The 27,710-nt window shown below is 42.0% G+C and overlaps 3 protein-coding genes across 3 annotated transcripts; all 3 read right to left on the bottom strand.

Annotated features, from left to right (window-relative positions):
- Positions 1–1,973: 1,973 nt before the first annotated feature.
- Positions 1,974–11,243, bottom strand: lpcat4 (lysophosphatidylcholine acyltransferase 4). Its single transcript, XM_070854516.1, has 13 exons — positions 11,131–11,243; positions 10,055–10,418; positions 8,795–8,907; positions 8,348–8,408; positions 8,105–8,163; positions 6,792–6,826; positions 5,774–5,828; positions 5,448–5,530; positions 5,044–5,169; positions 4,775–4,931; positions 4,026–4,118; positions 3,737–3,872; positions 1,974–2,573 (listed from the first exon to the last, which is right to left on the bottom strand). Exons 1-13 carry the CDS (start codon positions 11,218–11,220, stop codon positions 2,404–2,406), a joined length of 1,542 nt encoding a protein of 513 aa, XP_070710617.1. The 5' UTR covers positions 11,221–11,243; the 3' UTR covers positions 1,974–2,403.
- Positions 11,244–13,976: 2,733 nt separating this feature from the next.
- On the bottom strand, positions 13,977–17,591 carry emc4 (ER membrane protein complex subunit 4). Its single transcript, XM_070854524.1, has 6 exons — positions 17,473–17,591; positions 16,748–16,892; positions 16,101–16,215; positions 15,434–15,587; positions 15,182–15,342; positions 13,977–14,668 (listed from the first exon to the last, which is right to left on the bottom strand). The coding sequence occupies exons 2-6, from the start codon at positions 16,849–16,851 to the stop codon at positions 14,633–14,635; spliced, it is 570 nt and encodes a 189-aa protein (XP_070710625.1). The 5' UTR covers positions 16,852–16,892; positions 17,473–17,591; the 3' UTR covers positions 13,977–14,632.
- Positions 17,592–18,107: 516 nt separating this feature from the next.
- Positions 18,108–27,549, bottom strand: cyld3 (cylindromatosis (turban tumor syndrome) 3). Its single transcript, XM_070854507.1, has 17 exons — positions 27,484–27,549; positions 27,036–27,261; positions 26,078–26,195; positions 25,384–25,541; positions 24,091–24,600; positions 23,737–23,842; positions 22,883–23,319; positions 22,016–22,181; positions 21,774–21,915; positions 21,440–21,562; positions 21,227–21,318; positions 21,034–21,097; positions 20,528–20,738; positions 20,317–20,425; positions 20,028–20,146; positions 19,409–19,616; positions 18,108–19,312 (listed from the first exon to the last, which is right to left on the bottom strand). The coding sequence occupies exons 2-17, from the start codon at positions 27,204–27,206 to the stop codon at positions 19,128–19,130; spliced, it is 2,919 nt and encodes a 972-aa protein (XP_070710608.1). The 5' UTR covers positions 27,207–27,261; positions 27,484–27,549; the 3' UTR covers positions 18,108–19,127.
- Between the last annotated feature and the right edge of the window lie 161 nt (positions 27,550–27,710).

Here is a 27,710-nt window from a genome sequence, read left to right as displayed (position 1 = left end):
GTCTGTCATGGTAGATTCCAAAAAGCCTTGTGATCCAGTAGTTGCCGGTAATTTAGATAAGATGATGGAGTTGGTGCCTGAAAAACAGACTGATGTTTCCTCTGAAATCAGGGCAGAAGAGAGGGGAGAAAAAAGTGAGATAAACCTGCGAACAACAGTGACACAGGAGCAAAGAGAAGAAGGGATGACTACAAAGATTTTAGAAAGGAAGGAAGAGGACGAGGAGAACAAGACCAAAGTTATAGGAAGGACAAGCATCAGACACAGTGAGACGCAGTCAGGTCAAACTGAAGAAGAAAAAGCAAGACTAAGCAGCAAAACCATAACAGAGGGAGCAGAGGAGAGGGATGGAGTCATTTATGAGAAACAGGAGAGACATTCCTCTGCAGAAAGGCAGTTATGTAAAACAGAGGAGAGTCATTTTGAAGAGCCGAGCCGAGACACAAAAACAGAAAACACAGCCGAGGAGTTTTCAGAGACGGGAGGAAAGGAACAACAGCAAATTCTTGCGGTGGGGATGCAAAGAGAGGGACAGGGTCACGCCGATAACTGCAAAGTGAGCACTGAAACTGGAGCAGAAAATCTTTTCACCAAACATCCACAAGAGGAGAAAGAGTTGAGTGAGGGGAAGGTAACGAGGAAAGAGGAGGGGATCGAAATGTCCAGTTCTGTAAGGAGAAGAACAGCAAGCACAACAGCAGAGGGAAAAGTGCCGGCAACTCCTCCTCTTCCTGCCCCTAGAGCTGGAGGGAGAATCAGACACTCCGAGATGGAGAGACGTGAGCTTAAGTCCTCTCCTGAGAGAGAGACTCAGATCGACAACAAACAGGAAAACGCAACAGAACCACAGACTCTGCTGGTTTCAAGTCCGATGAAAAGAAGAAGCAGAGGCAGGAGAGATGAAGAGGAGAGCGGGGAGAGGACCAACAAAGACAAGGTGTCTAGAATCTGCAGTCCCGTCACGACACCTGAATCTTCTCTGCAGAGTCTGCAAGCTCAGACAGACGCTCATTCAACAGGAAAGTCACCAGGGGATGAAATAACTGAGCCACCTTCTGTGAAAACCTGTGAGAAAAATCCAGATTTACCCGCCTCTCTTTGTGCAGGGGCTCAGAAACTAAGCAAAACTGCAGCTTTAGTATACGGAGGTGGACGCAGACGAGCAGGAGGAGGAGAGGCACGTCAGCATGCAGTCACAGAGACTTTGGGCTCTTACAGCTTAAAATCACTGAAAAGGACAGTAAACAGGACAAGGATTCAAGAGAATACTGAGGAAATGCATCAACCATCTAACCCAAAACCAAGTCCTGACCAGACAGCAGGCGTGAAAAGGGAAGATAAAGGAATAAACGAAGAGGCAGGACGTCCGAGCCCGATGAAAAGATACCGGCACGGACGCAGAGCTTCTGAAGAGAGGGAGGTGAAGGTGAATGAGACGGCAGAAATGATCCGCTCGAGCCAGACGAAGAGAAGGAGGTGGAGGAGCAGGGCGGAGGCGAGAGACGGAGGGCAAAGGTTAGCGTTGAATGAGAAGGCAGAGGCCGAGGGAGAAAAGGCATCAAATTCATCAGCTGGGCGAGAAACGTTTGGAGGCGACAAAATGAGCGCGATAGAAACCAGATCAAGTCCTGAGGGAACCTGTCAGGACAAAGACTTCACCTTGTGCAGAACAAAAACACATGAACGACAGCTGGTTGAGGAGAAAGGAAGGACAGGAAGAGGGAGGACTCTAAGAAGTGGGAAGATATTTGGATAATGAATGTATATTTGTGCCCTTTAATTAAAACTCTGCCATTAAAATTATTATTATTTTTTTTAAATTGCCAAGTATATAAAAAACAAATAAAACCTCCTTAAAATAATTCACAGTTTATTGTCATTAATATAAATAACATTTGCGCAACAATGTAAGAAACATTTATTTACATAAAAAACTAATAAACTTTGATTTAGAGTGTTAACTTTGTCTTTTGCACATACCACGGCCCCTTTAAAAACAAAACAAGAAAACAATTCAATATACATAAGAGGGACATTTTATGACCACAAACAGTAACTGAGTCGTTTTATAGCATCTGGAAAGTGATTTGAGTGTAATTAAAAAAAGGTAAACATGAACACAACTTCAGCTCACACAAACACCACTGTACAGCCACTGTGGTCAATATAATCTATACATCATTTAAGTCATTCTTTGGTTTTATAATGGTGGTTGACTACAGTGTGACATATTGTAGTCAGTAATAAAGATTTAAAAATACATTCTTATATCCAAACACACACATAACAAACATAAAAAAAATACAATCCTCTCGTTGTCGATTATTCTGGTTCAATTTATGCCGTTTGGTTGACTGAGCATCCTGTAAAAAGAGGAGTGTGGCTTCCACTTAATGTAAATCCTCAGTCAAACTTCTTGTTGTGGTGGAGGTATCCGTTGCTGTTGTTATTCACGGCCTCCCCATTGGCCAGCGGGGTGAATGGCAGAGGAGAGCCCGCCGCCTCGGGCTGCATGTACTCGTTCACCACTCTCTGGTAGGTCGGGTGGGTCGTCAGCACTCGCAGGAGACTTTCTGTGGAAAAGGAGGAAGATGTAAAGGAGTGTGTTCTCACACCAAATCACCAGGCCGTCACGTTTTGCTTCATCAAATAACTAAACCACCTGAGGTCGGAGTTAAAAAGGATAACTGTGGTATCTTTAAACCCGTGTCTGGCCACATTTCAGAAAGAATCCCTACAGAGATAGACCTGTATGATTTGTTTAAACGAGAAACAGCCGTAATATCGCTCGGCTCAAAGCAGCCAGTCTCCACCGACTGTGAGGTAAAATTTGATTTTTGAATAGAATGATACAACAGATGTGTCTGGTTAAACAAAGAGAGTCTTACAGGGTCCATCTCTGTAGGGATCCTTTTCATAATGTTGTCAGACACTCAGTGGATATACTCTGACGGCCCAGTTGCCCCAAAGGATAGCCCCCACGTTAGCCAGCTGAGGCAAACTAGTGGAGCAACTGCAAAACCATTTTGAAACCAAAATATGCAAAAATAGAGACCAGGTTTAACCAGAGTTATCCTTTAAGCCTTCTGTTAATATTAACATTTGTCTAAACTTTTCACACTGTGGTACGACTCTCCTCTCACAGCAGGGACAATACCAACACTGGGCCATCCAAATAAAACTGCCTTTAAAAGACAGAAATAGATCCATAAAAGAGAAACAGAACTCAGACTCATTCATTAGCCATTTAGCAGAAAAAAACAGACCTTATATGCAACCAATATTCTGGTATCACAGAGTTATTTTCCTAGATTCAACTTGTAGATGCATTCTGTCTATTTGTTACAGTACAGACACACTGATCCAACACTGAATAGACAGAAATGGGACACTGCTTACTTCAGGTTGTTTTGACACAGGCCTCTTATAGGCCTCTTAGGAACCATTATAAGTAAAGCTAAATAAACCGAAACCTTAAAAAGGGCAAGGCAGTACTACTTATACAGCACAGTTCATTACAGGTAATCCCACTGTAACGAGGTGACAGTTCTGTGACCTTAAATCAAACACAAGTATGATGGGGCCTGGTGCATCACTTGTCCACCTTATCTCACACACAGAACGCTCACATACCGTCATATTTGGTGCCCAAAGTAGCAGCAGATGTTTTTAAGATGCCTGTTATCTCACTAGTGTTACACAGTTGCTCCTGAAGTCCTTATTTAGAGACACTCACCTTCAGTAAGCTGGCCTTGATTGCAGGCCTGAGTGAAAAGCTCAGCAGTGTCTCGCTGAGGAACACCCAGCAGCGCCCCCATGAGGTCAGAAAGCTCCTCTGCACTCAGGCTGCCTCTGCCCTCTCTGTCAAACAGCTGAAAGACAGGCAGAGCATTTAGAAAAGAAAAAAAGACAGCACTTAGTAAAAAAGCTCTTTAATGCGACGGTGTGACACATCGGTGTGTTTTTAATCTCCAGTCAGAAAATAAACAGAAAGCAAATGACATAAATAAACCGAGAGGACTCACAGTAAAAGCAGTGTGAAGTAGAGACTTAACGCTGACAAATCCTGACAGAGCGGCAACACTCAAGTAGAGCTGTCTGAGGTCCACAGCTTCCTCCTGAAAACACAAAAACAAAATAGAAACACATGTTTTTGGACACAGTTTTGCTGTAAGTCACAACTGAATGTCCGTATTATTCTATATCATTACAGACATCTGAGGAGTCACTGGGTGATGCAGGGGTTTGCTCACTCAGTTATGAGTTGTCTATAAGTGTGTGTGTCTATAAAGCAGCATCCTTTACATCTTCTGCGGTTACTGGTAGCAGAAAAGCTGAAGCAGTGTCAGTGAGAGTTATCGGGCCTGATTTTATCTGTTGTGTTACCTGAACCACATTAAATGTGAACATCCAACAGCTCGTACTCTCATAGCAGTCTGGGGCTGTTGCTGTGATGTAAATGACCGTGGCTCAATAGCGCCATTAGCCCTGTTTTCACAAATTAGGCTACTCCATTTATCCTGATTTTAGTGCTATATAAATAAGACTTATTGCTAGGCTATCATCATCATCATCATCATCACCACCCAGGTTGCTGCCATGCCCTGTGGTTGGCTTGTCAATAGCGAGGAATTTCAATATTGCAGTTTCCGGAGGACATTTAATTCTTTACTGTTAGTCATCTTCAAAAACGCAGATAAACATCAGTGAAAAAATGTCAGTCTCAAGCAGATAATCTTAGTAGCCTAACATACACAGGAAATCCTGGCCTTACCCTGAAGTAGAGGCCACAGATAGTGACGGCTGTCTGTGTATCCGTCAGCCCGAGAATAGAGGTGAGCTCCTCTGCACTGGCCTGTGAGCCCTGAGCTCCTGACTGACACCTGTCAATCATTCTCTTCAGCACTGCTTCCACTTCATGGGCTCCTTGACTGAGAGAGAGAGAGAGAGAGAGAAAGAGAGAGAGAGAGAGAGAAATATGGTGAGGAAAAAAGCAGGAGTAGGACATAAAGTCAAACACAGTTTTCAATGATCTTTTCATACCCGTTTCTGTGCAACAGCGAGAGCGTTTTCCTGGCAGGTGAGTCCAGGGGGAGAGAGAGGCCACCCAGCTTTCTGACAGGAATTCGGCCGTCCATCACGTAATCTGTAGCTGGGACTCCGAGGGCCCTGAAGCACAGCAGAGAAGAGCATTATAGGAGTGAGCACGTCAGGCATGAAGCACATTATCAACACAGGGGACATAAAACATACAGAAAGAGACTATAGGAATAAAAAAGGTGCCATCTATTAAATAAATATGGCTCTTTATTAAGATCTTGTGGCTCCTGTGGGAAACCACAACAGCATCTACAATCTAACAATCAAGCCTGAGAGGCTCGTCTGTCTTCCTGACAGTCTTTCTTCTTTATGCATGAATCATAACAACTGCATTTTCTGCTACTTACTTGGCCATGAGTCTCTGAACGTTGTCTGCATACAGGTTGGGGTCATTCTTCTCCTCCTCAGAGGGCTTGTAAACTGGCAGGAACTGCAGCACAATAAAACATAACCATTATCCTCTTTTCAGTTTTAGTCAGCGGCAGGTGAAGTTCTTAACAGCAAAGCACACGTTTGATATTAATATTTTCATATATTGAAAAGGTCACTTTACACCAAAGCACTGATCTGTCCAGCATTATTTCATCCTGAAGTCAAATACTCCACACCAAGTGTGACACAAGACTTTGTTATCATGACTCAATTTGTGAGTGAAGTGAATGATCTGTCTTACCTCAATAGTCATGTTGGTGTAGAGCTGTGAAGTAGTGTGCCACAGTGCTTGAATCCTGGAAGAACAAAGAGACAATAAAACATTTCATGTAGAAAAAAAAAAAAACTATATATCAATACTGTCACTTTGAGTAGCTGCTAAGAAAGGATCATGAGTTTGTGAAATCCTGGCAGGTGCAGCGAATACATTAGGAACCATTTTTGGAATGATAATCCTCAAAAAGTATTTATATCGGCAGCTAGAGCTCCAACTAATGATAAAGTACATTCGCTTGTGTATCCTTTAAAATTACCAGCCAGTTACATCTATTTTTTGGTTTGTCTTCAGCATAAACTTGGTGGAAATGATTAGTTGGTTGTACAGCAACACGTCTTTCTTTGCCACGGTAACATACAACAATATGCAATGAAGCAAAAACTACTAATCATGGTTCTTTGAGCAAGACTGATATATGGTGACACTGTTTTTTTATCATTTTATTATTAGTGATTTGCAATATTTCTATATATTTATTTTAAAAAAAGACTTGAGGAATTTATTCTGACATATACGTTACATTGTCGTTATCACCCAACTCTAGCTAGAGGGCACAAGACATTTACAATATACCTTGATCCTCCCAATTTGTTTATTCACCAAGGCTGATGGTCAGAAATTATAACGCTGACCTTCCATTATGTACTCAGTTTATCATTAACTACACCTAGCTAAAACCAGTGCAGTCGAATGAATCACTTTGGTTATATCCACCAGCAATGGAGTACATTTTGAATCCTGATCTCACAGAGTGAAAAATCAAGTTACTGAGCAGAATGAGCATTTATAATTACTGTGCATTTCAAAACATTTAAAATCCTTGAAAATAAAATAATGTTCCCGGCTTACTCAGCTTCCCACCTACATAGAAATCCAGAGCTTTTTACCCAGACGTCTGTTACCAAAAGGTCACAAGAAATGAACCCAACACAGTCCCATTAACCACACAGACAGACTGGAGATGACTGAGGGAGGAACTCACCAGGTTGTTCCTTTGTATGTCCAGCGAACAGTATCCTGAGGAAGAGCCATAAAGATAGACTGATCAAATATTGGACACAATACAAAATGGTCCATCCTTAGTGAGTGAGCATGCACAGTAGCAGAGCTGTGGAGCTGGCTCATCTTAATGGAATTCAGCCATTACTGAGGTTATTAATCCCAGCTGTGCTTTTCCAGCTTTGACAAGTCAAACTGTCTGGTGTGAAAAAGGCCTATTGCCTGACTAGAATTACACGTTTATAAGAAACTCTCTCCACCCAGAAACAAACCTGACAGGAACCAGTATGCAAACAACCTGGCCTGGACAAATATTACCATAAGTTCATAAAACAGAGCTACAGCCTGATAAAACATAGGATGGTGTGTTGAACACATTGATCTGTGAGCAGGGAAGTGACCATGAAGACAAATGAGCAAGAGCCATGTGTCAAACTAAACAGCAGTAACAGAACAAGGTATCTATTGTGTGGACATAGTTATGCACTGCAGGTTGCTATATAATAAAAATGTTTTTATCTAGTCTGCTAGGGTTGTTTACCCATTTATTTTCATTCTAATTATATTTTAAATGTCTCTCTAAGGCACTATAGTCAATACTTTTAAATTCTGTACAAAGTAATTTAAATTCACATATACGAGTCTATAGTACTGTTGTATATCGTTTTGTATATTAAAAAGTAAATATAAAAAAGGTCTGCAACACATTAGCACATTCCTTTTTTCCCATGTTTGTGACTCCCAACATCTCCATCAGATATTATGATATTAACTCATACATTTCTTAAATAAAAAAACTGGTTTGTTGGAATTGAACCATAGCATCTGTTGATTTGGGGGTGATATTAGTGATGTAACCAACAGCATGTGTCGTTTTGAGCTGTAAGAAGCCAAGCAGACCATCTATAAAAACAAAAAGATGGACACATGAGGCTCAAATGCAATTTTTCAATGAGGGGACTGATTATTTAGTAACCATACACCTCATATTTATTACACAGATGCTTGTTTTATTTTATCTGGAGTGCACAGCTTTTGTTAGCTTCTCTAAATCACTGAATGAATAACTGCAAAAAAGGTTTTCTCCACCATTAAATAAATGCCTTTTGTTTGTTTACATCCACAAACCACATTTAAAGAGACCTCGCTAGAGTTCAGTTGACTGTTTTCTTATTCTGATAATGTAAAATCATGGCCTAAGTTTAAAGTGTAAAAAAAAAAAAAACACCTTTAAAATAAAGTTATGAGGTGAAATCCAGTGCTTTCAAACTAGCACATCAACCCGATTTTACTCACCAGTTGGTTGGGGTAATGCAACAGAACAGGTTGGACCGGGACTCCGGCAAGGAACGCACCTAAAACAGAGAGACTGGAATGAGAAGGAGTAATGCAGTGGAAGACAGGAGTGAATCATCCCTTAGAAAAATTCAGCTGCTACGGCCTTTAACTCTCATGCCACTCATTCCTACGTCATGTGTGCAAACAGCAACGCACAGGTAAAAAAAAAATAAACACACATATGCACGAGATGGGACTCACCAGGTTTGAATTTGATGAGAGCGCTGCCGTTAGTTGTTGTTCCCTCAGGAAACATCAGCATCTAGCCAAGAATTAAGAAACGTGATTTACAAGTGAAGACATGCGGCTGCAGCTCTGTGCACTTCCAGCAGGTGAATTCACACACTTGATGACAACATTAATGGCCTTAAGGAACAACCTTCATCTCACAATGTGTCTTTAGGTTAGTGGTTATGGTACTGCAGGCCATTTTTATCATGACTCAGATTAGAGATGCTATAAGAACTCCATTCCCTGGAGGGAGCGAAGCGTGCTGTTCCCCTCTTTGCATCCCACACACTTGCATTAATTTTTTTTTTTTTTTTTAACGTTTCTGTCTAGTTTTCAAGAGTTAGTGACAGTTTGGTAGTAAATACCATTTTGGTAAACAAGACTACAGCCAAGATGGTAGCAGTGGAGACATCTCACCTGAGGCCAGTAGCCGTCGGAGGTCAGCCTCTCTGTGACCTGGGCCACGGCCTTTTTCCTCGACTCTGGATCCTTCCTGCTCACCAGCACAGACTGGTTGAACTCCAGCAGAGCTGAAACACACCCACAGAGACAAAACAAAAACGGTCACACAAGAACAAAAACCCAGAACCAGAACCGAGGGAGGAGTCCCGAGCAAGACGGCCAAGAAAGCGAGACAGGAAGTGGCAAAGTAGGGAGAGCAGATTAGAAGCCAGAGGAGTGAGTCACTTGTTTATCTTTGGACTTCCTCACATACTTTTATTTTCCATGTGGCTCCTATATTCCAAATATTGCCCGTGGTTGTTTATGTAATAGCAAGGCAACCCGGGGTGAGATTTCCCATCTATGGAGCACACTGCACTGCACAACCGAGATTAAAAACGATATTTGGTCAAACGTTACGTCATCCAGGCTCTTTGAAAGTTACAAATGTGACGTGAACAAATGACTAACTCCTGCCTGATCGGAGCTGGCAGCACCCTAGTGGTTTCTGGCAGGGTGAATACTCATTATCTTCTACTGCTCACTCGCCAAAGTAGCACATTCACCTTTGATCACAGCACCCCAAAGTGATTTTCCATTTCTTTTTCCAACATTATCCCTCAGAATTTTCACAGTGTCCCATCTCCTACCAGGAAATTATGCAGCTACAAGGAAAAGGAGGAGCTAAAGGGCAGAGTTATGGCTACGTAACATTTCATAGAAGCTAAAAATCAGTGCTTTTCTGTTCGTGGGAACAGTCGAACACATCTCACATCTAACACAGCACACAGCATGTCACAACGTTTAATGTCATCTACACCTGTCCTACTCTACAAGAGGAGACTTCAGGAGTGCCTGAAAACAGCAGGTTAAAATATATATTCAATTTATAATACCAACATAAAATTAAGAAGACCAGCAAATATTTGGATCATCTATTTTTCCTCTAGATTATTCTTTTGATTGGTCATTTAGTCTATAAAAATGTGAATAATGTTTGTTCCCAGAACCCAAGGTGACACTTTCATGTTGTCCATTTTGTAAAATCAACAGAATAAACCCCAAACTATTAATTTTACAATGATAGACAACAGAGAAACAACACAAAGTTTTGTATTTCTGCTTGACACATGACTATCTCGCCACCAAAATTTTAATTTCCTGATAAGTAACCAATCATGTCAGCACTGGTTAGGTGATCCAAATGCAGTTTTAGAAGCTGTAACAGCCCCTCACCTCCTATGACCGGCAGGCTGGTGTTCTCCGACCGGGACACCACGGTCGCCAGCTCGGCAGGACACAGAACCAACATGTCCAGAAAGCTGCTGTGAGGCGCCACCACCAGCACGGGCGCCTCCTTCAGGTCCGCCCTGCGACCCTTGACCTTCACCCACAGGAAGCCCAGGCAGAAGAAGACACCTCGGCTCAGCAGCCAGATGATCCGATGGAAGAACCGACGACGCCAGCCCTCGACGGGCCGAGAGCGTTCCTCCTCGGACAGGCCGACCAATCGCAGCTGGGCAAGAGGCCAAATGATGAGAAATAAAAGAGCCGCCAGGGTGATGCGGAGAGGGGCGAGGATGCTGCCCAGGATGATACCCTAGGGAGCAGAGGAGAAAAACGTGCATTTAAAACACCATGTGTAAACCCAACATGGCTGATGTTAGAACTCTGAGACACTTCTATATACATTAATTCAGTTTGATTGTGTTTTACACATGTTAACACGCAAGTCTGACCTTATACTTACAGTGGAACAGTTTTTGGACTTTTTATAGACCTGCCATATCAAAGCTATGTAGGACTAAGTACCAAAATATTCTTATCATCATCATGATGTCAGCCATATGTGGCCAAGCCCTGCTGATCATTATGCAAGTATGAGGTACTTTTATCTATCCAGCCTGTTGATGCAACACTTGTCTGTTTTGCTTAGGCAAAAACAGGACTGTGAAAGACTCTTTGTTCTCACATGGCACTTCCCTGAAATTACATGGAGAAAAAAAAATAAGGCATAAAAATAATGACCTTAGAGGAGATTTTCTTTCGTCTTGACAGACATTGAGCGTTTGACTTATAGAGCAAATATAGGTTCAGGAGTCAGGAGTCTGTTTTGAGGACAAACTCAGTCAAATTAGTTTCCTGATTAGTTTCAGGTGAGTGAAGAACTTCGAGAAACCAAAGCTGACGTATCTTATCTGACGTCTGTCGCTATTAATAAAACAGCCATGTGGGAGCCATGAAATATGACTACATAAATAAAGAAATAAATAAACAAACAAACAAACATGGGGGCCATGTTTGACCGTTACCCTGATCCTCTGCGCGCTGGTCAGCTTCACCTCGTGAATGAACGGATGTGGATACTCTGGCGTTGCTGAGTGACAGTCGTGCTTCTCCATGGCGACGGAGCTAACCTGATAGAATTTTTTTTTTTTAAATAAAATAAAATAATAAAATAAAAGATAATTTCACACTTTTTGTCGGCTGAAGAGGAAGAAAATTAAAAATGAAATGCTGGAAAAATTTAGTTATTCCTGTATGTTGACAGCTCAACATACATTTTTTGGAAAAACCGTCAAAGTTTGAAAATAGAACGTTAGCTTAAACCGAGGAGGAGTTAGCATTAAGCTAGCGTTCCTCCAGCTAAAACAAAAAAAAAAAACGGCACCAGACGTCGATAAACTCGCTAAAAACAAACTTCTCTGCTCTGAATCTCACACGCTGACCGATGAACTCTCATCCTTTTCTGTCTTGTACTCTCCACTCACCTGTCCCGCCCCTCCGCAGCCTGACAGTCCGGCCCACAGTGACTCCGGGGCGGGTCCGGCGAGTCAGACCGGTCCCTGAAACCAAACTGTGTGTGTTTTTTTTTTTATTATTATTATTGTTACATGTCTGCATGGACGTCCAGTCATTAAAAGTTAAAGTACAGTAATAAATGTATCTATGAGTATATCAAAAGAGTGAAAATGGAGATGAAAATATGAGTTAAATTACAGTTATACTAGACAAAATATGCACTGTCAAAGTCTAGCATTAAGTCAGAATTATAATACTGGTGTGGTCCAATTATTCAGATCATTTACATGTGTGAAAATAGTAAAAACACAGTTTAAAATCAAAGTCCTAGTAGTCTTGCATTTAAAGTCTTACCCAGCTAGGTGTACAAAAGTGTTGTTTTGCAAAATGGTCTCCAAAATCACTGCAGTAGAAGTGTAAAAGTATATAAAAATGGAAATATCCAAGTAAAAAACATAGAAAGTATTGAGTAAATGTACTTAGTTACATTCCACCACTGTGATATAGCCACACCAAGAAGTAAGTCACAAAAAAAGTGAAAATGGAGGTGAAATAGATAAAATACAAATTGTGATTTACCAGTGGTAGACAAATCATACAGGTTGTTTACTTAATGAAATATTGAGTAAATGTACTTAGTTACAGTCAATATCTTTCTCATAATCTTTCAATCTCATATGTTGGCTTTAAATGTCAAAATATTGTCTTGGTGTCCATAATTTTGACTGAATACGTTGAAAGCCTCTTAAAGCTTCTAAACACATAAATGTAGCTATTAAAATATATCAAAAACTAATAATGGGAACATCAGGATGATCCCAATTAGGAACATAATAGGAGCGAGTAAAGAGAGAGTATTGTATTTTTGTTTGCAAGACATTTATGGCAGAAAAAAAGACAAAAGTAGAGTAAATAAAAGAAAGACACTTGCAAACGTAATCCCATCAATTAGATTATCTGGACTACTGATCTTTGTAACACTAATCCAGTGTATACATGAAAGCTTTTTATAGCTGTCCAGACCTGCAGGGACAGAGGGAATATGCACCAATCATCATTACATACCCTGCATACAGTACTGAACATTTAGGCTGCACATTGTAAATATGCAACTAGTCCATATGAAATCAAGTTCTGTGTTAGTGTCCACCTTTCACACCTATTCATCCATGACAAGAACAAAAGCCGTACAAACTTTCTACTACTCGCCTCTCAAGTTTTCCCTCAGCCCCACCTGACTGCTTTTGTTCTGCCTCCAGGGTGTTGCTGCTGATACCGATGCCAAACACACACACACACACACACACACACCCACAAAGCAGAACATTGTGAAATGAAGAGTAAAAAAAAAAAAAGTAAAAGAGAGAGATTATTTTGAGAGGTTTAAACTGCTTTTTATTTCTGGTTGGATTGAACAGAATTATCATATAATGTTGCCGCAACGTACAACTCAAGAGTTGCCAAGTTGTGACATTTTTAGTTGGTAGTAAAAAGTAAGTCCTATTGTAGGACTTGTATGTATGGAAGCCCAGAGCGGCGTTGTTTGACTACGGCTTTTTTTTAAATCTTATTTTCTCAAGACACACAATTGTGTAGTGCTCTTTTGATGACTTTTGTTCTACTTTTCCATAAATTAGGTTCTTACTACTGCCAGACACTCGTAATATCTTGTGCAATGCATACATTTATATATTGTATATATATTTTTTCTCTCATTTTTATATTTGCATTTATTTTTACATTTTGTTATATCCTGTTTTTGCACTAATTCTTTCACAGACACTTTATTTCTGCAATTTCCAGTGTAAATAAAGTCTCTTATCTTAAAATTTGGAAAATAAAAAAGATGGCTACAACTAGAGATAGATTTAATCCTATATTTTTCAATATGCATCATCACACAGTGTTTTTCTGGAAAATCATTTGTCACTTTATAATAATAATTTTGTTTGTCTTTGCATAAGTTTTACCAAAAGATGTATGTTTTGTAAAGTGACATACGTAACATACACAAAACAAATATCATTCCTCCATCAGCGTTGGTGAAGAGCTTCTATTGTAAACTGACTTTGTCTCATAGTATGTTTACACTAAAGATTGTCCAATTTTGCTAAAAGTTATTTGGTTTGCTGTTCTCCACACCCACTTTTGAAAAAAAAAAACAAGCAGCCTGTGTGTTTTTTTTTTTTCAACAAATATGACAAATGTACATAACAAAAAGGCAGCACTGTCTTTACTGATCATGCCGCGTATGTCGTGTCCGTGTTTTTCTAGAACGCTGAAGGCCTCTAACGTTTATACAATTGCTTACAAGCTTTACAACAAAAAAAAAAAATCACCTTTTTTCATCCAACATTTATTGACAGTTGAAAACAGTTTAATTCAGCCAATAAGATTTTATTTCATAGAACATCTTCATAGAGCAAATCAGTATAAATTAAACAGGTTAGTAAATGTTGCTGCTTGCATGCTCAAAGTATTACCATAAGCTGTTAACAAAATGAAGTTTCACTACAAACTGAGGAACCAATGAATGGAGACATTACACTACTGAAATACAACCTAATAATAATAATACACCCTTCTCTATCGTCATTTTAACACTTTACAGGCTGGTAAATCCATTTTTAAGAGTTATATATAGATAAAATTCTCATTTATTGATGTTGGACCCCTGTAAAAACTGGGCATAATTCTTTATTCTGTAAAATAACCTCAAAAATAAACTCCTGTTGTGTTAGAAAGCAAAAAATGAAGTGGGGAACAACGGAGGTCATGAAGCAGAGCAGAACAAAGGCTGAACGTATAGGAAGGCAAACAAAACGAGTGTGTGTGTGGCGGAGAAAAGCTGCCGCACACACCCTGCTGCTGATTTAACCAACGTCTTGCCTGCTGTAACCGCTGCTGGGGAGGCCGAGCGTGTCGCTGACAGGAGCTTTAACAGGCAGCCGGGCTGTACAGTATATAACCTCTGGAAATATGTGAATCTGCTTTGTGCACGCTCCGTCCTCTTCACAACACCATCCCTCCACCCATGATCTCCATCCTCTGTTAAGAAGCAAAAACAAAAAAAAAAAATTAGTTTTGTTAGGAGTAAATCAAATATAATCCACATACACCCAAAGGGCCAAGTTTAGCCTTTTCATTATGTACATTCTTATTTTCTCTTCTAATTTCCTTTTTTCTCCCAAACCTGTGTTATAAAGTAATCTGACAAACATTTGCTCTGTTATAAATCAGTTACCAGACATTAGATTTGTTCAAAGATCACCATAAAGTGTTTCTTTATATTGAAGACTGTTAATGGGTATATTCTGCCCTCTACTGGTCCAAAAGGGAACGAGCACATGGTATGTTACCAGGATCAGAGACCACAGACAAGTCAAAACCCAAAAACTCAATGCAAAGTTTGATGCATTCAGGAGGAGCTGGATCACAATTAACAGACAAAATAAGTTGATTTAGGGGCTAAGCACTAAAGGGACCACCCTGCAACTCTAAAAAGATCATCTGGTATTGAAGGAGACCATGAATACCATTTTTTAAATCTTCTGGGTTTACCTGAGGCGGTTCTATGAAAGCCAGCCAATCAGACGAGTGTGTCGGGAGCAGCCCCATCGACTGACACTTGTAGATGGCCAGCGCCGAGCCCAGGAGGTTCCCCACCAGGTAGACGAGGCCCTGAAGCCACTGCTGGCTGGAGCTCTCCAACAGCTTGAAGGCTGAGACAGAAGAGAACGAAAGCAGTGAGTCTCCTGTCCTGTCCGTCTAATACAGCGTAAGGTAAAAGCAAGGTGAATGCTGGGTACTCACTGGCAGACATGGACATGAGCGCCTGTATGGGCCTCCACGCCATCATGCAGACCATCATGATGGGGAAGATGGAGATGGTGTTGCCAGACATGTACATGATGAACAGGTTCATGGGGATCTGTTTCAGGGGCCCGAGAGCCACGTCCCAGCAGCGCTGTAGGAGAGGGAGGAGACAGAGGAGGTACAAACTCAGCTTTATTTATTTCTGGTCCAACATTTTGTCTTCTCTCATATCTGTTACTGACTGAATGATCATCTCAAACTGCTTCCTTTGAGAGTATCACACCTAAAATTAAAACAAATTGTGCTTATTGTGTAATAAGTTTAACCATGACGACTTTTGTGGTATTTCATTTACGTTTCTTCTAGTTATGTTCAGCTTACATGTATCTTTGAGTGTTGTCCTTTCTGTGTACTACTACTGGCACCTGTTACTCACCCAATGAGCAGGTTGGCACCATGTGTTTGAAAGGTTACAGCGCTTTGAGCGGTTGAAAACACTAAAAAGGCACTATACAAGTCCAGACCCATTTAGCATTTAAAAAGAGAAATAAAAGTAAAGTGTCCCCCCCCCCCCCCCCCCCCCCCCCCCCCCCCCCCCCCACACACACACACACACACACACACACACACACACACACACACACACACACACACACACACACACCTTCTCCACCAGGTTCTTGTCTGTCTCCTGGATGCTGGTGTCAGGGACGGGTTTCTCAGAGTAGCCGATGGGGTACACGACGTCTCCCTGACCACCCTGTCGGTCACTGCGACTCCTGCAGCACAGAAGCAACACAATCAGTTTAATCCTTCATTCCCCATGATCGATGATGACTCTATTATATGCTTTTAGAATATAAATATAAAATTGTGTCAAATATCAGGCTGTAGGTTTTTTCTGTCACTTTTATTAATATACAGCACACTGCCACAGACACCTTAACTATGTAGATTTGTTTCTGCGTGATGTCTTTTCATTCAACAAACACACAAATGGTATATGTGTTTGTATTTCTGTCAGAAAAGCAAGAAATATTCCAGTGATTTAATGAAACTCTGTGGGTGTTTTTTTCTTCTTTGTACTGCTTATCTCGTATTAAGAGGGTTTGTGCAGTTGTAAAATGTAAGCACTTTTTAGGCACTTTAAGGTACCTAAAGTAAAACTTCCTAGACTCTCAAACCCTTTATCATCACCTCAGGGATGAGCTTTCCGTGACTTTATATTTCCATGTTGACACTTAAGTGTATGCAGAGGTTTGTCCTGCCATCTGACAGATTGTTGCAAGTGTTTTGATGCATTGTGTTTACCTGGTGTTGCCCAAGCTGAGCTCCAGAGCCCACTTCATCCTCCTGGCCCCGCCGCCTCCTCTCGTCGACAGTGCTCCTCCTCCTTGTCCCCCTGGAGACGCCATGGCAACCGGCTGCACTGCTGGACCTCAGAGACAGAAAGCACCTACAGAGATAAAAACACAAATCAGATGGGAAGTTGTTCCTTTATTCTTCAGCTCTCTATAAGTGCAGTGTTTGGCAGACAGCCTCCAAGCAATTATATTTCTTTACAAGCAGTGCACAGCTTATTAATTTGCCATAAACACTTTTAGTGTACACAAGATTATGTCTTTTTACACTGAATGTCATTCAAACTCCGTTTTTACACCCTGTTCTGTTTAGTACGTGCAATCAGGACTCTATGTGACCGGCTCCACTACATCATATTGGTGTGCGCTTTTCAATAAATACGACCTGTTAATGTACATAAATGTGTTTAAGCCATGTGTAACGGTTTCCCCTGATTTAAGGTTTATGGGAATCTCGACATAAAACGTCAGAAGGACGCTGTCATAAGCAAACATTACTGAACAGTGAAACATCGCACGCTTTCTCCTGTACAAGTAAAAGCGACGCCAGCACAATTTAAACATAAAGCCTTAACATTAAAACGACCATGCACGATGAAAAGCTGGATCTAAATATCTCAGACACGACGTAATATCCAAATAACCCCACGTGCTATTAGTTAACAATCGTCTTACCTCACAAGAACATCCAAACGTCCGCTATTTGGTTTATTTATTGTTATTTTGTTTGATGAAATAAGCTAAAGCTAGCTTGCTGCGCCGAGGAACCAATCGACCCCTCGTCGCTCGCTGTTTCCGGGGCTCGTTCTGATGACGCAGTTACGCTGACGATAGGGAGCAGAGCGGCACATCCGGGAGCTGTAAGTGACGGGCTTCCTGATTGGCCAAAAGAAAGAAACACTCTGATTGGCCGAAAGTGAGGCGCTCTCTGATTGGCCGGAAGAAAGAAACACTGAACTATTTTAATATAAGTTGTATATACAAGCTGCATGGTTTTTTTTTGCTTGTCGTGCCGGTTTTAATTAAGTTTATTGCAAAAATTAGATAATTTAATTGGTACATATATAATATAATGTAACTGTAATATAATAATATCCTCTAATACATGTATTTAAGTGCTTGTACTTACTATTATTTGGTAAATGTTTTTATATTATATATTTAGGTATTTATTTTCAATATAAATAAGTAATTTTGAGTGATGTTTGAATGCTCAATAATGTACCTTATGTTGACATGCATGTTTGTGGATACACTTAAATAAAAAAGAGAAATAAATTTAAAAGGCACACAGAGAAATATAAACAAACTAGAGAAGTATCAAAAACATTTATTAGTGGGGACATCATCCCCATTGTGTCTTATTTCAAACAACGTGTAAGCAATACAAAAAAATTAAACATCTGAGTGCAGTCAGTTTAAGGCAACAATATTATATTTACATACACAGGTAAATGAAGAAGTGCAAATTGTTTTGTAAAGTGTACTTGTTATATGTTACTGGCACAGTGGGATTAAGGCACTCTGGTGTACAGACCGGTGCCGCCACCACTCAGACTAATTTACCAAACACACAGCATTTTTGTTCATTAGTTCCTCACATAGGCATCACATTTTGTTCAGACAGCATAACCAGATACGGCCTACATCAACACACCTGTAAAGGTCTAAAATGCATCTTGAATGTGATCAGAATTTGAACACGTTCATTTATATCTGTAGGGAAACTGCAAAAGCTGCAACAAAGAAAAAAAAAACTGTAAATTCATACACATTATCTGTGATAAACTAGGTCAGGCTCTAGCTTGTATTCTCAGAACACTGAATATGGCTTAAGGAATAAAATCTCAGTGTAGCAGCCAAACCTTTGATTAGAGGTGATTGGTACCCTGTTTGTGCCCCTTGTGTACAATTAACAACCACAATTCTCAGAAACTCTTTGGATGGAAAAATATTCTATTTGTTGCGCCACACAAAATCATTTGTATCCCGTTTCACAAGTTAAAATTCTGTTTGTTGTCCAAGAAGCCAAAAATGACACATCTCCTTGCTCTTTTTGTTCAAAACAAGACAAAAATGCAGAAAGACAAAATAATACAGAGTAATATTAATATAAGCAAAAACAGGTGATAGTAAAACTCTGAAAGTTTGCTTTATATTGTACTCAAATGTGAGCACGTAGAAGTGTTGTTTCCTGACACAGTTTTACTTGGATTACGAAACTGAATTACCTGAAACATGAGAAGCACAAACTGAGGCTAAGATCACCCAAGATGCATTTCACTGCCAAGTGGGAACAGGGCCCGAGAAGCTTCTTTAATCTAAACAGGTCACTTGTACAGACTGAGCTCTGGGCTGTGGTACAGACACATGTAGGAGTCACAGAGCAGGCGGCGGGCGGGCTCCCATGAGGACGTGGGGTCAACCCTGCTCAGCTCCTCCTCTGACAGGCTGAGGTAGCGGCCCACCTCCGGACACGCCTTCACCTGCGGGATGTTGAAGCCGTTCTCGCCACCTGGGTGGGAGCACACACAGAGATATGGCAACGCTTCAACATTGTTTTGTTTTTGGGGGTTTTAATCCTGTGGCTCCTGAGCCTCTGTCCTCTCACCTTCCCGGTCCGCCATGCTGTCAAAGAAGAGCCAGTCGGTGGGGAGGGGCCCGTGCTTGACAAAGCTCACGTAATGGCTGGTCTCGATGCACGTTACGGCAAAGAGAGACATGCGCTGGCGGGTGCACTGCAGCGGGCCGGTCCACTGCCCGTCAGGGACGGAAACCTTCACCGGGCCGTGGGACGCCCGCTTCCTGTGACTGTGGACCTGATGATCAATAGAAGAAGAAGAACAGATACAGAAAATGCGTGTCAGAGGGCGTCATCATTACGTCACAGCCATTTAAACCTGGAGCAATGAATCAACAGGCCGCATACAAAGACTTTTGATTTCTTCTGATGGAGCCGACATGAAAACTGTTTTGTTTTGGTTCCGTAGTGAAGGAAGTATAACAGTGCAGCTATGATGTCAATATGATGGTCACAGATCATTTTACTGTCTATTAGAGCCGCGCTTGTGTAAAAATAGGTGAAATAGGTGAGAGTCCAACTCTCTAGATGAGCAGCAGCTGAGCCACGTGTGAGCTGCACCTGGTTCTGCGACACACACACACACTCTGCTCAGGTAGGCAGTGTGTTCGCAGCAGTCAGTCTCAGGTCCGACGTAAGATGAGGCTACCTGTGTGTTGCAGGTGTGACAGTACTGTTTGAGACGGCCGGGAGTGATGTCTGGGTCTTCATAACACTGGGGACACTCCCACTCGGCTACAGCCTGACAAATGCTGCACTGTCTCAGGGCTAGAGAGACACAAAGAGAGACAAAAGCTACACCTTACACAAAACACAGGTAGATCTTATGTGAGCTTTAATAAATCTGAAGTAAACTAAAACATACACCTGATTTGGGTTTAACTTAAACTGGGCCCTAAAAATACAGAAAACCAAAACAATGATATAATTGTTCTCACTGTCGTCCAGCAGGTCTGTGATGTCCAGGCTCAGGGTGGGCAAGATGGCGTCAAACATTTTGAAGTCCTTTCCAAACCTGGGCATTAGCAGTAGGAGGGAGGAGGGAGCCTGGAGGGGTGATAACGACACACGATCTGGGAGTTAATGCTGTTCTAACAACCCGAGCTTTGCTACAAAACGACGTGAACTCTCGGACCTCATTCCTGTTACCTCTGCGAACTTGAGGCCGCCGTGGAGGAAGGAGGACTCCAGCAGTGCCTGGACGCTGGCGACCCTCATCCGACCGGGTGACGGTGAGGAGAAAGGGATGGGGGAATCGACTGGGGAGAGGGTTGCGGGCGAGGAGGGGGAGGGAGAGGGAGGAAGGGTGGGTGGGAAGAGCTGGTAGAGGTGACACTCCTGAGGCTGCTGAGTCATCGATCTGGAGACGAAAGAGAGATAAAATGAGGAGTTTGTGTTGGTGATTGACATCATTATTATCTGAATAACAACAAGAGTGTTTTTATGTCTTAAAACATGGAGGGGATGTTAATTAAGTGACAAAAACAAGGCTCTTCCCAACAGTTGTGTATCTCAGCTGGCTTGACTAGGACTAGAGGAAAGTCTGAAAGAAAATGAACACAATATTGTGACGGTGAATTCTCTCATGAGACGCCGTGTGCTACGCTGCCAGGGACAGGGACCGCTTTAACATAAGGAGAAATAAGCGACGCTACCTGATCTTGAGGAGCGGCTCCACTCGGAGGAGCTGGAAAAGCTTGTTGAGGAACTCTTCAGGATCTGAATGATGGGACAAAAAACAGCGGCGTGGCAGCATTCCTCAGGCGGGTCACACACACACACACACACACAAGCACTGTTCACGGCGGACACACCTGCAGAGCGCTACGCGTGTGCTTTCATACATACCTTTCTCCTGGTTGGTGAAGCCTGTGTTGCTGTTCGCGGCCTCCAGCAGACGTCTCAAGGCCATGGTCTTACTGGCACACACGTAGCCATACCTTGGAAACAAAACCAGGGCACAAAAATTAACGTGCTAACCAGGGATGGGATGGGTTAAACTAAAAGCAGACTAAAATAGCAGTGTAGCAAAAAAGAAGTGTCCTGGGCACGTTTACACACTTTCGCAGGGGGTTGACTATCTCACAGCGCAGCAGGTCCTGAGCCTGACTGGAGTTTTGGCCCGTTTCAGGGTCAGAGGGCCAAAACAAAACCCAGTCTGCTGAACTGCAGCAGGAGAACAGACTGCAGAGAGACAGAGCAAACACAATAAGTAGCCATACTTGGATTTGTCATGGATCAAAGCAGCATCATGTGCCACTGGTGGCTGTGGGAATGGATGATTTGTTTTTCAGCCAGTAAAGAAGTTCTACATGTTTCCTCCTTTTCATGATATATCTAACATTCTTTAATAGTTCCTGTTACTAAAAAGAATGCGAGCAGCGTCAGATTGTACCTGAACAGCGTAGCGTCCAGGTAGCAGGAGTTGAGGTGACCCTGGATGCCTCTCTTCCAGCCCTGGTAGAGCTCTCTGGCCTCGTCCCCGTCCACAGGAGGAGTGTGGTCCTCCACGCGCTCGCTGCCCCACTCTGCGAAGGCTGAGAGCCACACGGACGCAGGAGACGGCATCGCTCATTAAAACTGCACAGTTAAGCATCACGACAGGCGATGTCCGACACTACGGCCGTGCTCTCCTACCTATGGAGTTGCACCGCTCCACTTGATTGACAGGTGTCTCAGGGGCGGGAAACCTGGAGTCCCGTCTACAGTTGCGAAGCTTGACGAACAGCCCCTTGTTGGGCGGGCAACGGAAGTGACGCTCACCGAGGTAACTGCCGTCTGTTCCTGCAGACAGCTCCTGGTCCTGACACACACACACACACACACACACACACACAGGGTTTAGTGTGGATCTCTAAATGCTGCACAATGCGTCTGACAACTGAAATCATCCATAAGAAAGCGCTGAATGTAAATTACATTCACAAATGTAAGAACTAAGTCAGGAAATAGAAAGCAACATTAATGTACTTCACAACAACATGAAACAACTACGACTTAACTCTTGAGACACAAGCTGCAACAAGAAATCAAAATTCATCACCTTCCTTAAGAAAAACAAAGTGGCAGAGACATAAGCAGCGACAGGGAGTAAATTAGTGTTGAACTAAACCATTCAACTTCTTGGTTATTAAAGACATGGACGAGTAAACACCTGTGTTACATTTCCAAAATATAAAACTCTATGTTTTTCTACAATGGGACAAAAATGAGAATAAACCTGGACTAAAATAGATCTTAGCTTTAGAGCTGCACTCATATACAGAATTGAGGTGTAAAATTAACATTTGTTTGCCACTTTAAACTAGCTGAATATAATGGTTTACACACATCAATGATGTAAACAAAGTTTTAACAGCATCAGAAAACAATAATAACTTTTAATTTAGTGGTTACTTGTGCTACGTTTGCTGGGTGCTAAGGTTACCCCTTTCGCTCATTATTTGGATATTTGGATTTGAATTTACCTGAAACTGAGACTATAAAACTAAAGTGTCACCTCACCAACTCAATTCCAGCCACCGGCTCTGAAATCCCACTGATCGACCCGATCCAGCGAATAACCCCAAAGAGCGGCGGGTCGTTCACTTCAACCATCGAGTCCACCTCTAGCTCGCCCTCCGCTCCCGCCTCTCCGTTCTCCCCTTCAGCCTCGCCGTTGTCTAGCGACCTCAGCGGCGACGGAGGGCCGTGTGCGCCGTTGGTGGCGGTCTGCGACGTTGGGCTGTGGGGTTTGGGAGGAGGGAGAGGGGGTGGCTGTTTGTGGGTGGGTTTCGGTGGCGGCAGCGGAGGAGATTTAAGCGCTTGTTTGGTGGGGGGCATCAGGGCGACCTTGGGAGCGGAGGTGGTCGGTGACGTAGGCTTAGGGAGGGGCGGCGGCACGGGCTTCAGGATGGACTTGGGGTTTTGGTGAGGAGGGTTGTGACGGTGGGATTTTGGCTCTGGGGAAACAGTTCCAGTTATAGTTACACATCGGAGTCAAGTTTCCATTTGCTTTTTTCCTTTCTAGCTTCACAAAGCACCATCACCCCATTATGAGGTTTATTTCATAGATACTTATTAGCCTTTTGTCTCAATTCTCTCCATCCTGATGTAGGTTTTAAAACCCTGGAAGATTGGAGAAAACTGTACTTTGAATGCTTACTGGAGCATAATACTGTATTCTTAGTCAGAGTGATCTATCCAGATTTCTATCCATCTTGATTTCAAAGACTGGTTAATAAACAGCCCTATATTCTGTAGAAGTATCCATAAGAACAACACTTAACTCTTCGCTGGTGACTGAATGACACTGTCAGCTAATGCTGAACATGTACTGCGAGTGTCTGAGGAGGGAGTGAGTGAATAAGCTGCCATACCTGAGGAAACCTTGTTGATCGGCAGTAGTAATCCGTAGACGGGGGAAGGAATGTGGCAGAGCTTCTCTCCCTTGAAATGCCCGTTCCAGTTACCGACAGGAATGTCCTGCAGCGTAAAACACGGTAAAACACAACGCCGCAGACAGAACTGCTCATAAAGACAAAGTTTATGTTGCAGGACCATCTACAACATCTGAATTTAATGGTAAAACTGGATTTTTGACAATGTGTTTCATCGCCTCAATTTTGTGCTTGTGTACAAATAGATGTCAGTGTTTAAGATGATAAATAAGAATAAAAGTCGTTGGATCCGACCTTTTGTATAACCACAGTTTTATCTCGTGTCGTACTGACCAGCAGGACACCGACGTGCATCCCTGACGAGGACCAGCCGGGCAGGAAACCACAGAAGCGCACCTCCCCCAAACAGACACTGTCCTGTAGGGGGAAACACACCCGCTGGCCAACGTGGAACGGTGGAATCGAGGCAGGGCCGCGGACCTGGACCTGGTTTTGAGCTGTGATGGCCAGTGACTCCGCTGTGCGAGGGAGGATGCTGAAAGCGGGTGGCTGAGGAGGGCTGCTGGGACGCTGCTGGTGGAAACTAATGTGACGACTGTTCTGCTGCTGATGGTTTGAGCGGTCGCCGTTGCTATGGTACTCATTGCTGGGGTGATTGTTGCCGCTGCTGCGGCGGTGGTCTCGCTCGCGGTCTCGCTCATGTGCGTCGGAGCCATTGCCGCGAGACCAGTGGCGGATCCTGATGTGGCTGACAGGGAGGAAGAGGGCGCAGGCTTCGGGACACGTGAAGAGCCGGTGGCCTTTATAGGAGCCGTTGCTCAGACCTTTACCTACTGCTGAACCCTGCCGAGGAGACGGAGAGAGAAGAAGAACACGGTATTTACAGGTAAACTGTCTGACCAATCACAGGTGTCTGTGTCAAGCATGGTGGGAGTGGGCGAAGAAACTGTATTTTCTATGTAGGTATAAAGGTTTTCTGGCATTAAGTCCAGTTTTGTTTTACTTAAGTTCTGATCATTAAGCTTTTTATTGAATCAAACCACATTTTTGTTACTATTTTTGGCCAGTCAACGTATTTACATTCTGTCAATTCATCTCTGTATTGTGATTTGTTAATGTTGGTGGCTGAGCTGGATTTAAATTGTCTAACTTTGCAGGAGAAATTCACAGGATATCCTGCCTTATTGTTTTTATTGTATTTAATTTTTTTTATTCTATTTTTATCAGGGAGATCATATTTAGTCCAGCATTCAAAAAACAATTAGGTACATAAAATGTTCCTCATGTAAAATATAAAAGCACGTAATGACACAAACATCTCTCAGGAAATTGCACCAGGTCATGATTTAATCAAGCTTTTCTTAGATCTTTTGCTCTCCCTTTAATTTTACTTTAATCAACCATGAACATCTGAACAGAAGACGTCACACTCGCTCATTTAGAAATAAAGATCAACTCACAACACAGTCTCCTCAGTAGTTCACTTAAGATGGCAATTTATCAAAGTAATCAAACCCAGAAATCTTCAGGGTTACAACTTAGATGTCAATAGTGTATTTAACTTAAATCCTCAAACCTGTGTGGGATGTTAAGAAGTTTGCACTTTCATGATATCCTCCAGTTTACCTTCAGCTGTACCCCAAAGAACACAGCGCTGCTCCCTCTGGTCAGCGGCCCGATGAATTTAAGCTCTGCCTCTGCCAGCTCGTCCTGCTGTCCCAACTGGACCCACAACGGAGTATCGACAGGCAGAGAAGCAAAATGCTGCAGCTTCCCGGGATTGTCTGAAAAAACAGTGAAAATCTTACTGCATCTTATCTGCTCAATCTTATCTGCTATTATAGTGATAAACAGTGTGCACATGCTCCGTGAGCACTGAAAATTAGCCAGATTTGGAATTAAATAGTTAGTGAGGACATAAAAAAAATATGTGATCTGGCTTGAAGTCTCATTTTTGCTTTAAAAATTAAAACCTGGAGACTTAAAGTCATAAAGACCATGTTTAAAAAAAAAAAAAATTCCCTCAAAACTGCTGATGTAGACTACATGTCAAAAAAAATAGTAATAATCATGCTAAAATGTAGGATGATTACTACTCCCATGTTTGTACTACCTCTGAAATTACTACCACTAGTAATTTATCATTATTGCTCCTGTTCCTATGTCTATTGATATATTCATATATTGTCAATATCATCCATCACTATAATTTGATACCATTATCTCTACAACAACCAACCCAATAATCACCATCATCACTTCTGCTAACACACACGTGTAGCTGTAAAAACCACTTCTACTAAACTTTCAGAAGCATTACTTAGAAGTTTTAGACGGGCCTCCGGATCAGCTACAGGCTCCAACAGGCCATTGAGGTCAGCTGGGATTTCATGCAGGAACTTCCTCTCTAGTTTTACCATGCCGCCATTGTCTAACACCTGCGGGAAAGCAGGAGGTAGGCAGAGAGACAAAAATGTGGGAGAGAAGAGGAAATAAAGTAAGATACACACAACGCAGAGTGCGACATTCAGAGGGAGAAAAGTTTGTCTAAAGTATGTCCATTGTTTGAAAAGGAAGGATGTGGTGGATTTCTCATCCAAACCAGTGACAAGACAGGGGGCACGTTCTAGATATATAATCAAATAACTAAAAGTCATTAAAATAAACTGCAACTAATGAATCTGCCTGACTACCAAAGAAATAAATTAGCTTATCTGTTATGCGATAAAAGTGTTTAATACTCATGATGAGTCAGATGATGAGGAGTCTTTGAAATAAACCATCCATGGTTGGATGATTTTGGCTGGATGCACTACAGCTTTTTCTGTTATACTGTTACTGATTTAGGTGAGCTTTCCTGGTAGGTTTACTCATTTATTTTGACAGATTCTTGTGTTTTCTTTTCTTCACCTGGTTGCAAGATGATTTCTACTATAGTTTAGAGGAAGTAATGATTATTTTCAATATCAGTTAACATGCAAATTGTTGTTTATTAATAAATCAAGAAACGGATTTGTCTATAAAGTGCCAGCACATAGTGAAAAAAAAGCACATTATATTTTCCAAGAGCCCAAGGTGACATGTATAACTGAATAATTTGGTAAATTTGCATGATTTTTTTATGAAATGACTAAAACTAGTTGATTATCAATATAACTGCTAATTAATTCGTCTTTAAAATAAATTGTGCAGCCTTTCACGGTGGATAATCTCTTGAGTTAGTAACAAACTATATTACTGTAATTTACAGACTACCCTAAGTCCATGTGTGGTAATACCTTGACCCAAAGAGAGTCGCCTTTGCTCCGGTCCAGATCTTGCTCCTGGCAGATGAACCCCCGCCGCAGCCGAATGGTTCCGTCCAGCTGGTCCTGGATCTTCAGGTCGGACGAGATCAAGAACATTTTGGGGGGACGACGCTTCCTTTTTTGCTCATGTGCTCCTGACATCTTACGTTTGGGTTTATATCTTAATTATTTCAGAGGAATCAAACCGCACATTTTCCTGTAAAATTAAGAAATTAATTAATTACTTAGAGGCAAACGAGAAGAGAAGCGACGGGTGTCCATTTACCTCGGTAACGTCAACTTTCTTCAACCATATTTTCACAGAATTACGTTTCTAAAGTACATTAAAAGAGTTCGAGCTACATTTCAGGCATAATTTCGATAAATAAACCACATAATCAACTTTTACTAGAACTGTAGGCGTTTCCCAAACACTCACCAACTTCATCAGATCGGACCGTCAACATTTCCCCTCGCATTTAAAGGAGCTGCGTTTCAATAACAAACCGCACCGTGAACACGGAAGTGCGGTGATTGACATCAGTGGCAGCCAATAGCAAGTGAGATGTGTTCAGTGGGAGTTGTTTTAGCCAATCAGCGCGGAAGTGGGCGTTGCCGAGACGGGGGGGAAATTCCACGCTTCTTGATAGGCAAAGTACACATTTT

Source organism: Pempheris klunzingeri, chromosome 23, assembly GCF_042242105.1.
Source record: "Pempheris klunzingeri isolate RE-2024b chromosome 23, fPemKlu1.hap1, whole genome shotgun sequence".
In the NCBI taxonomy this organism is placed as follows: Eukaryota; Metazoa; Chordata; class Actinopteri; order Acropomatiformes; family Pempheridae; genus Pempheris; species Pempheris klunzingeri.
The sequence above is the reverse complement of the archived record's forward strand: the minus strand, read 5'-3'. Positions and strand labels throughout refer to the sequence as shown.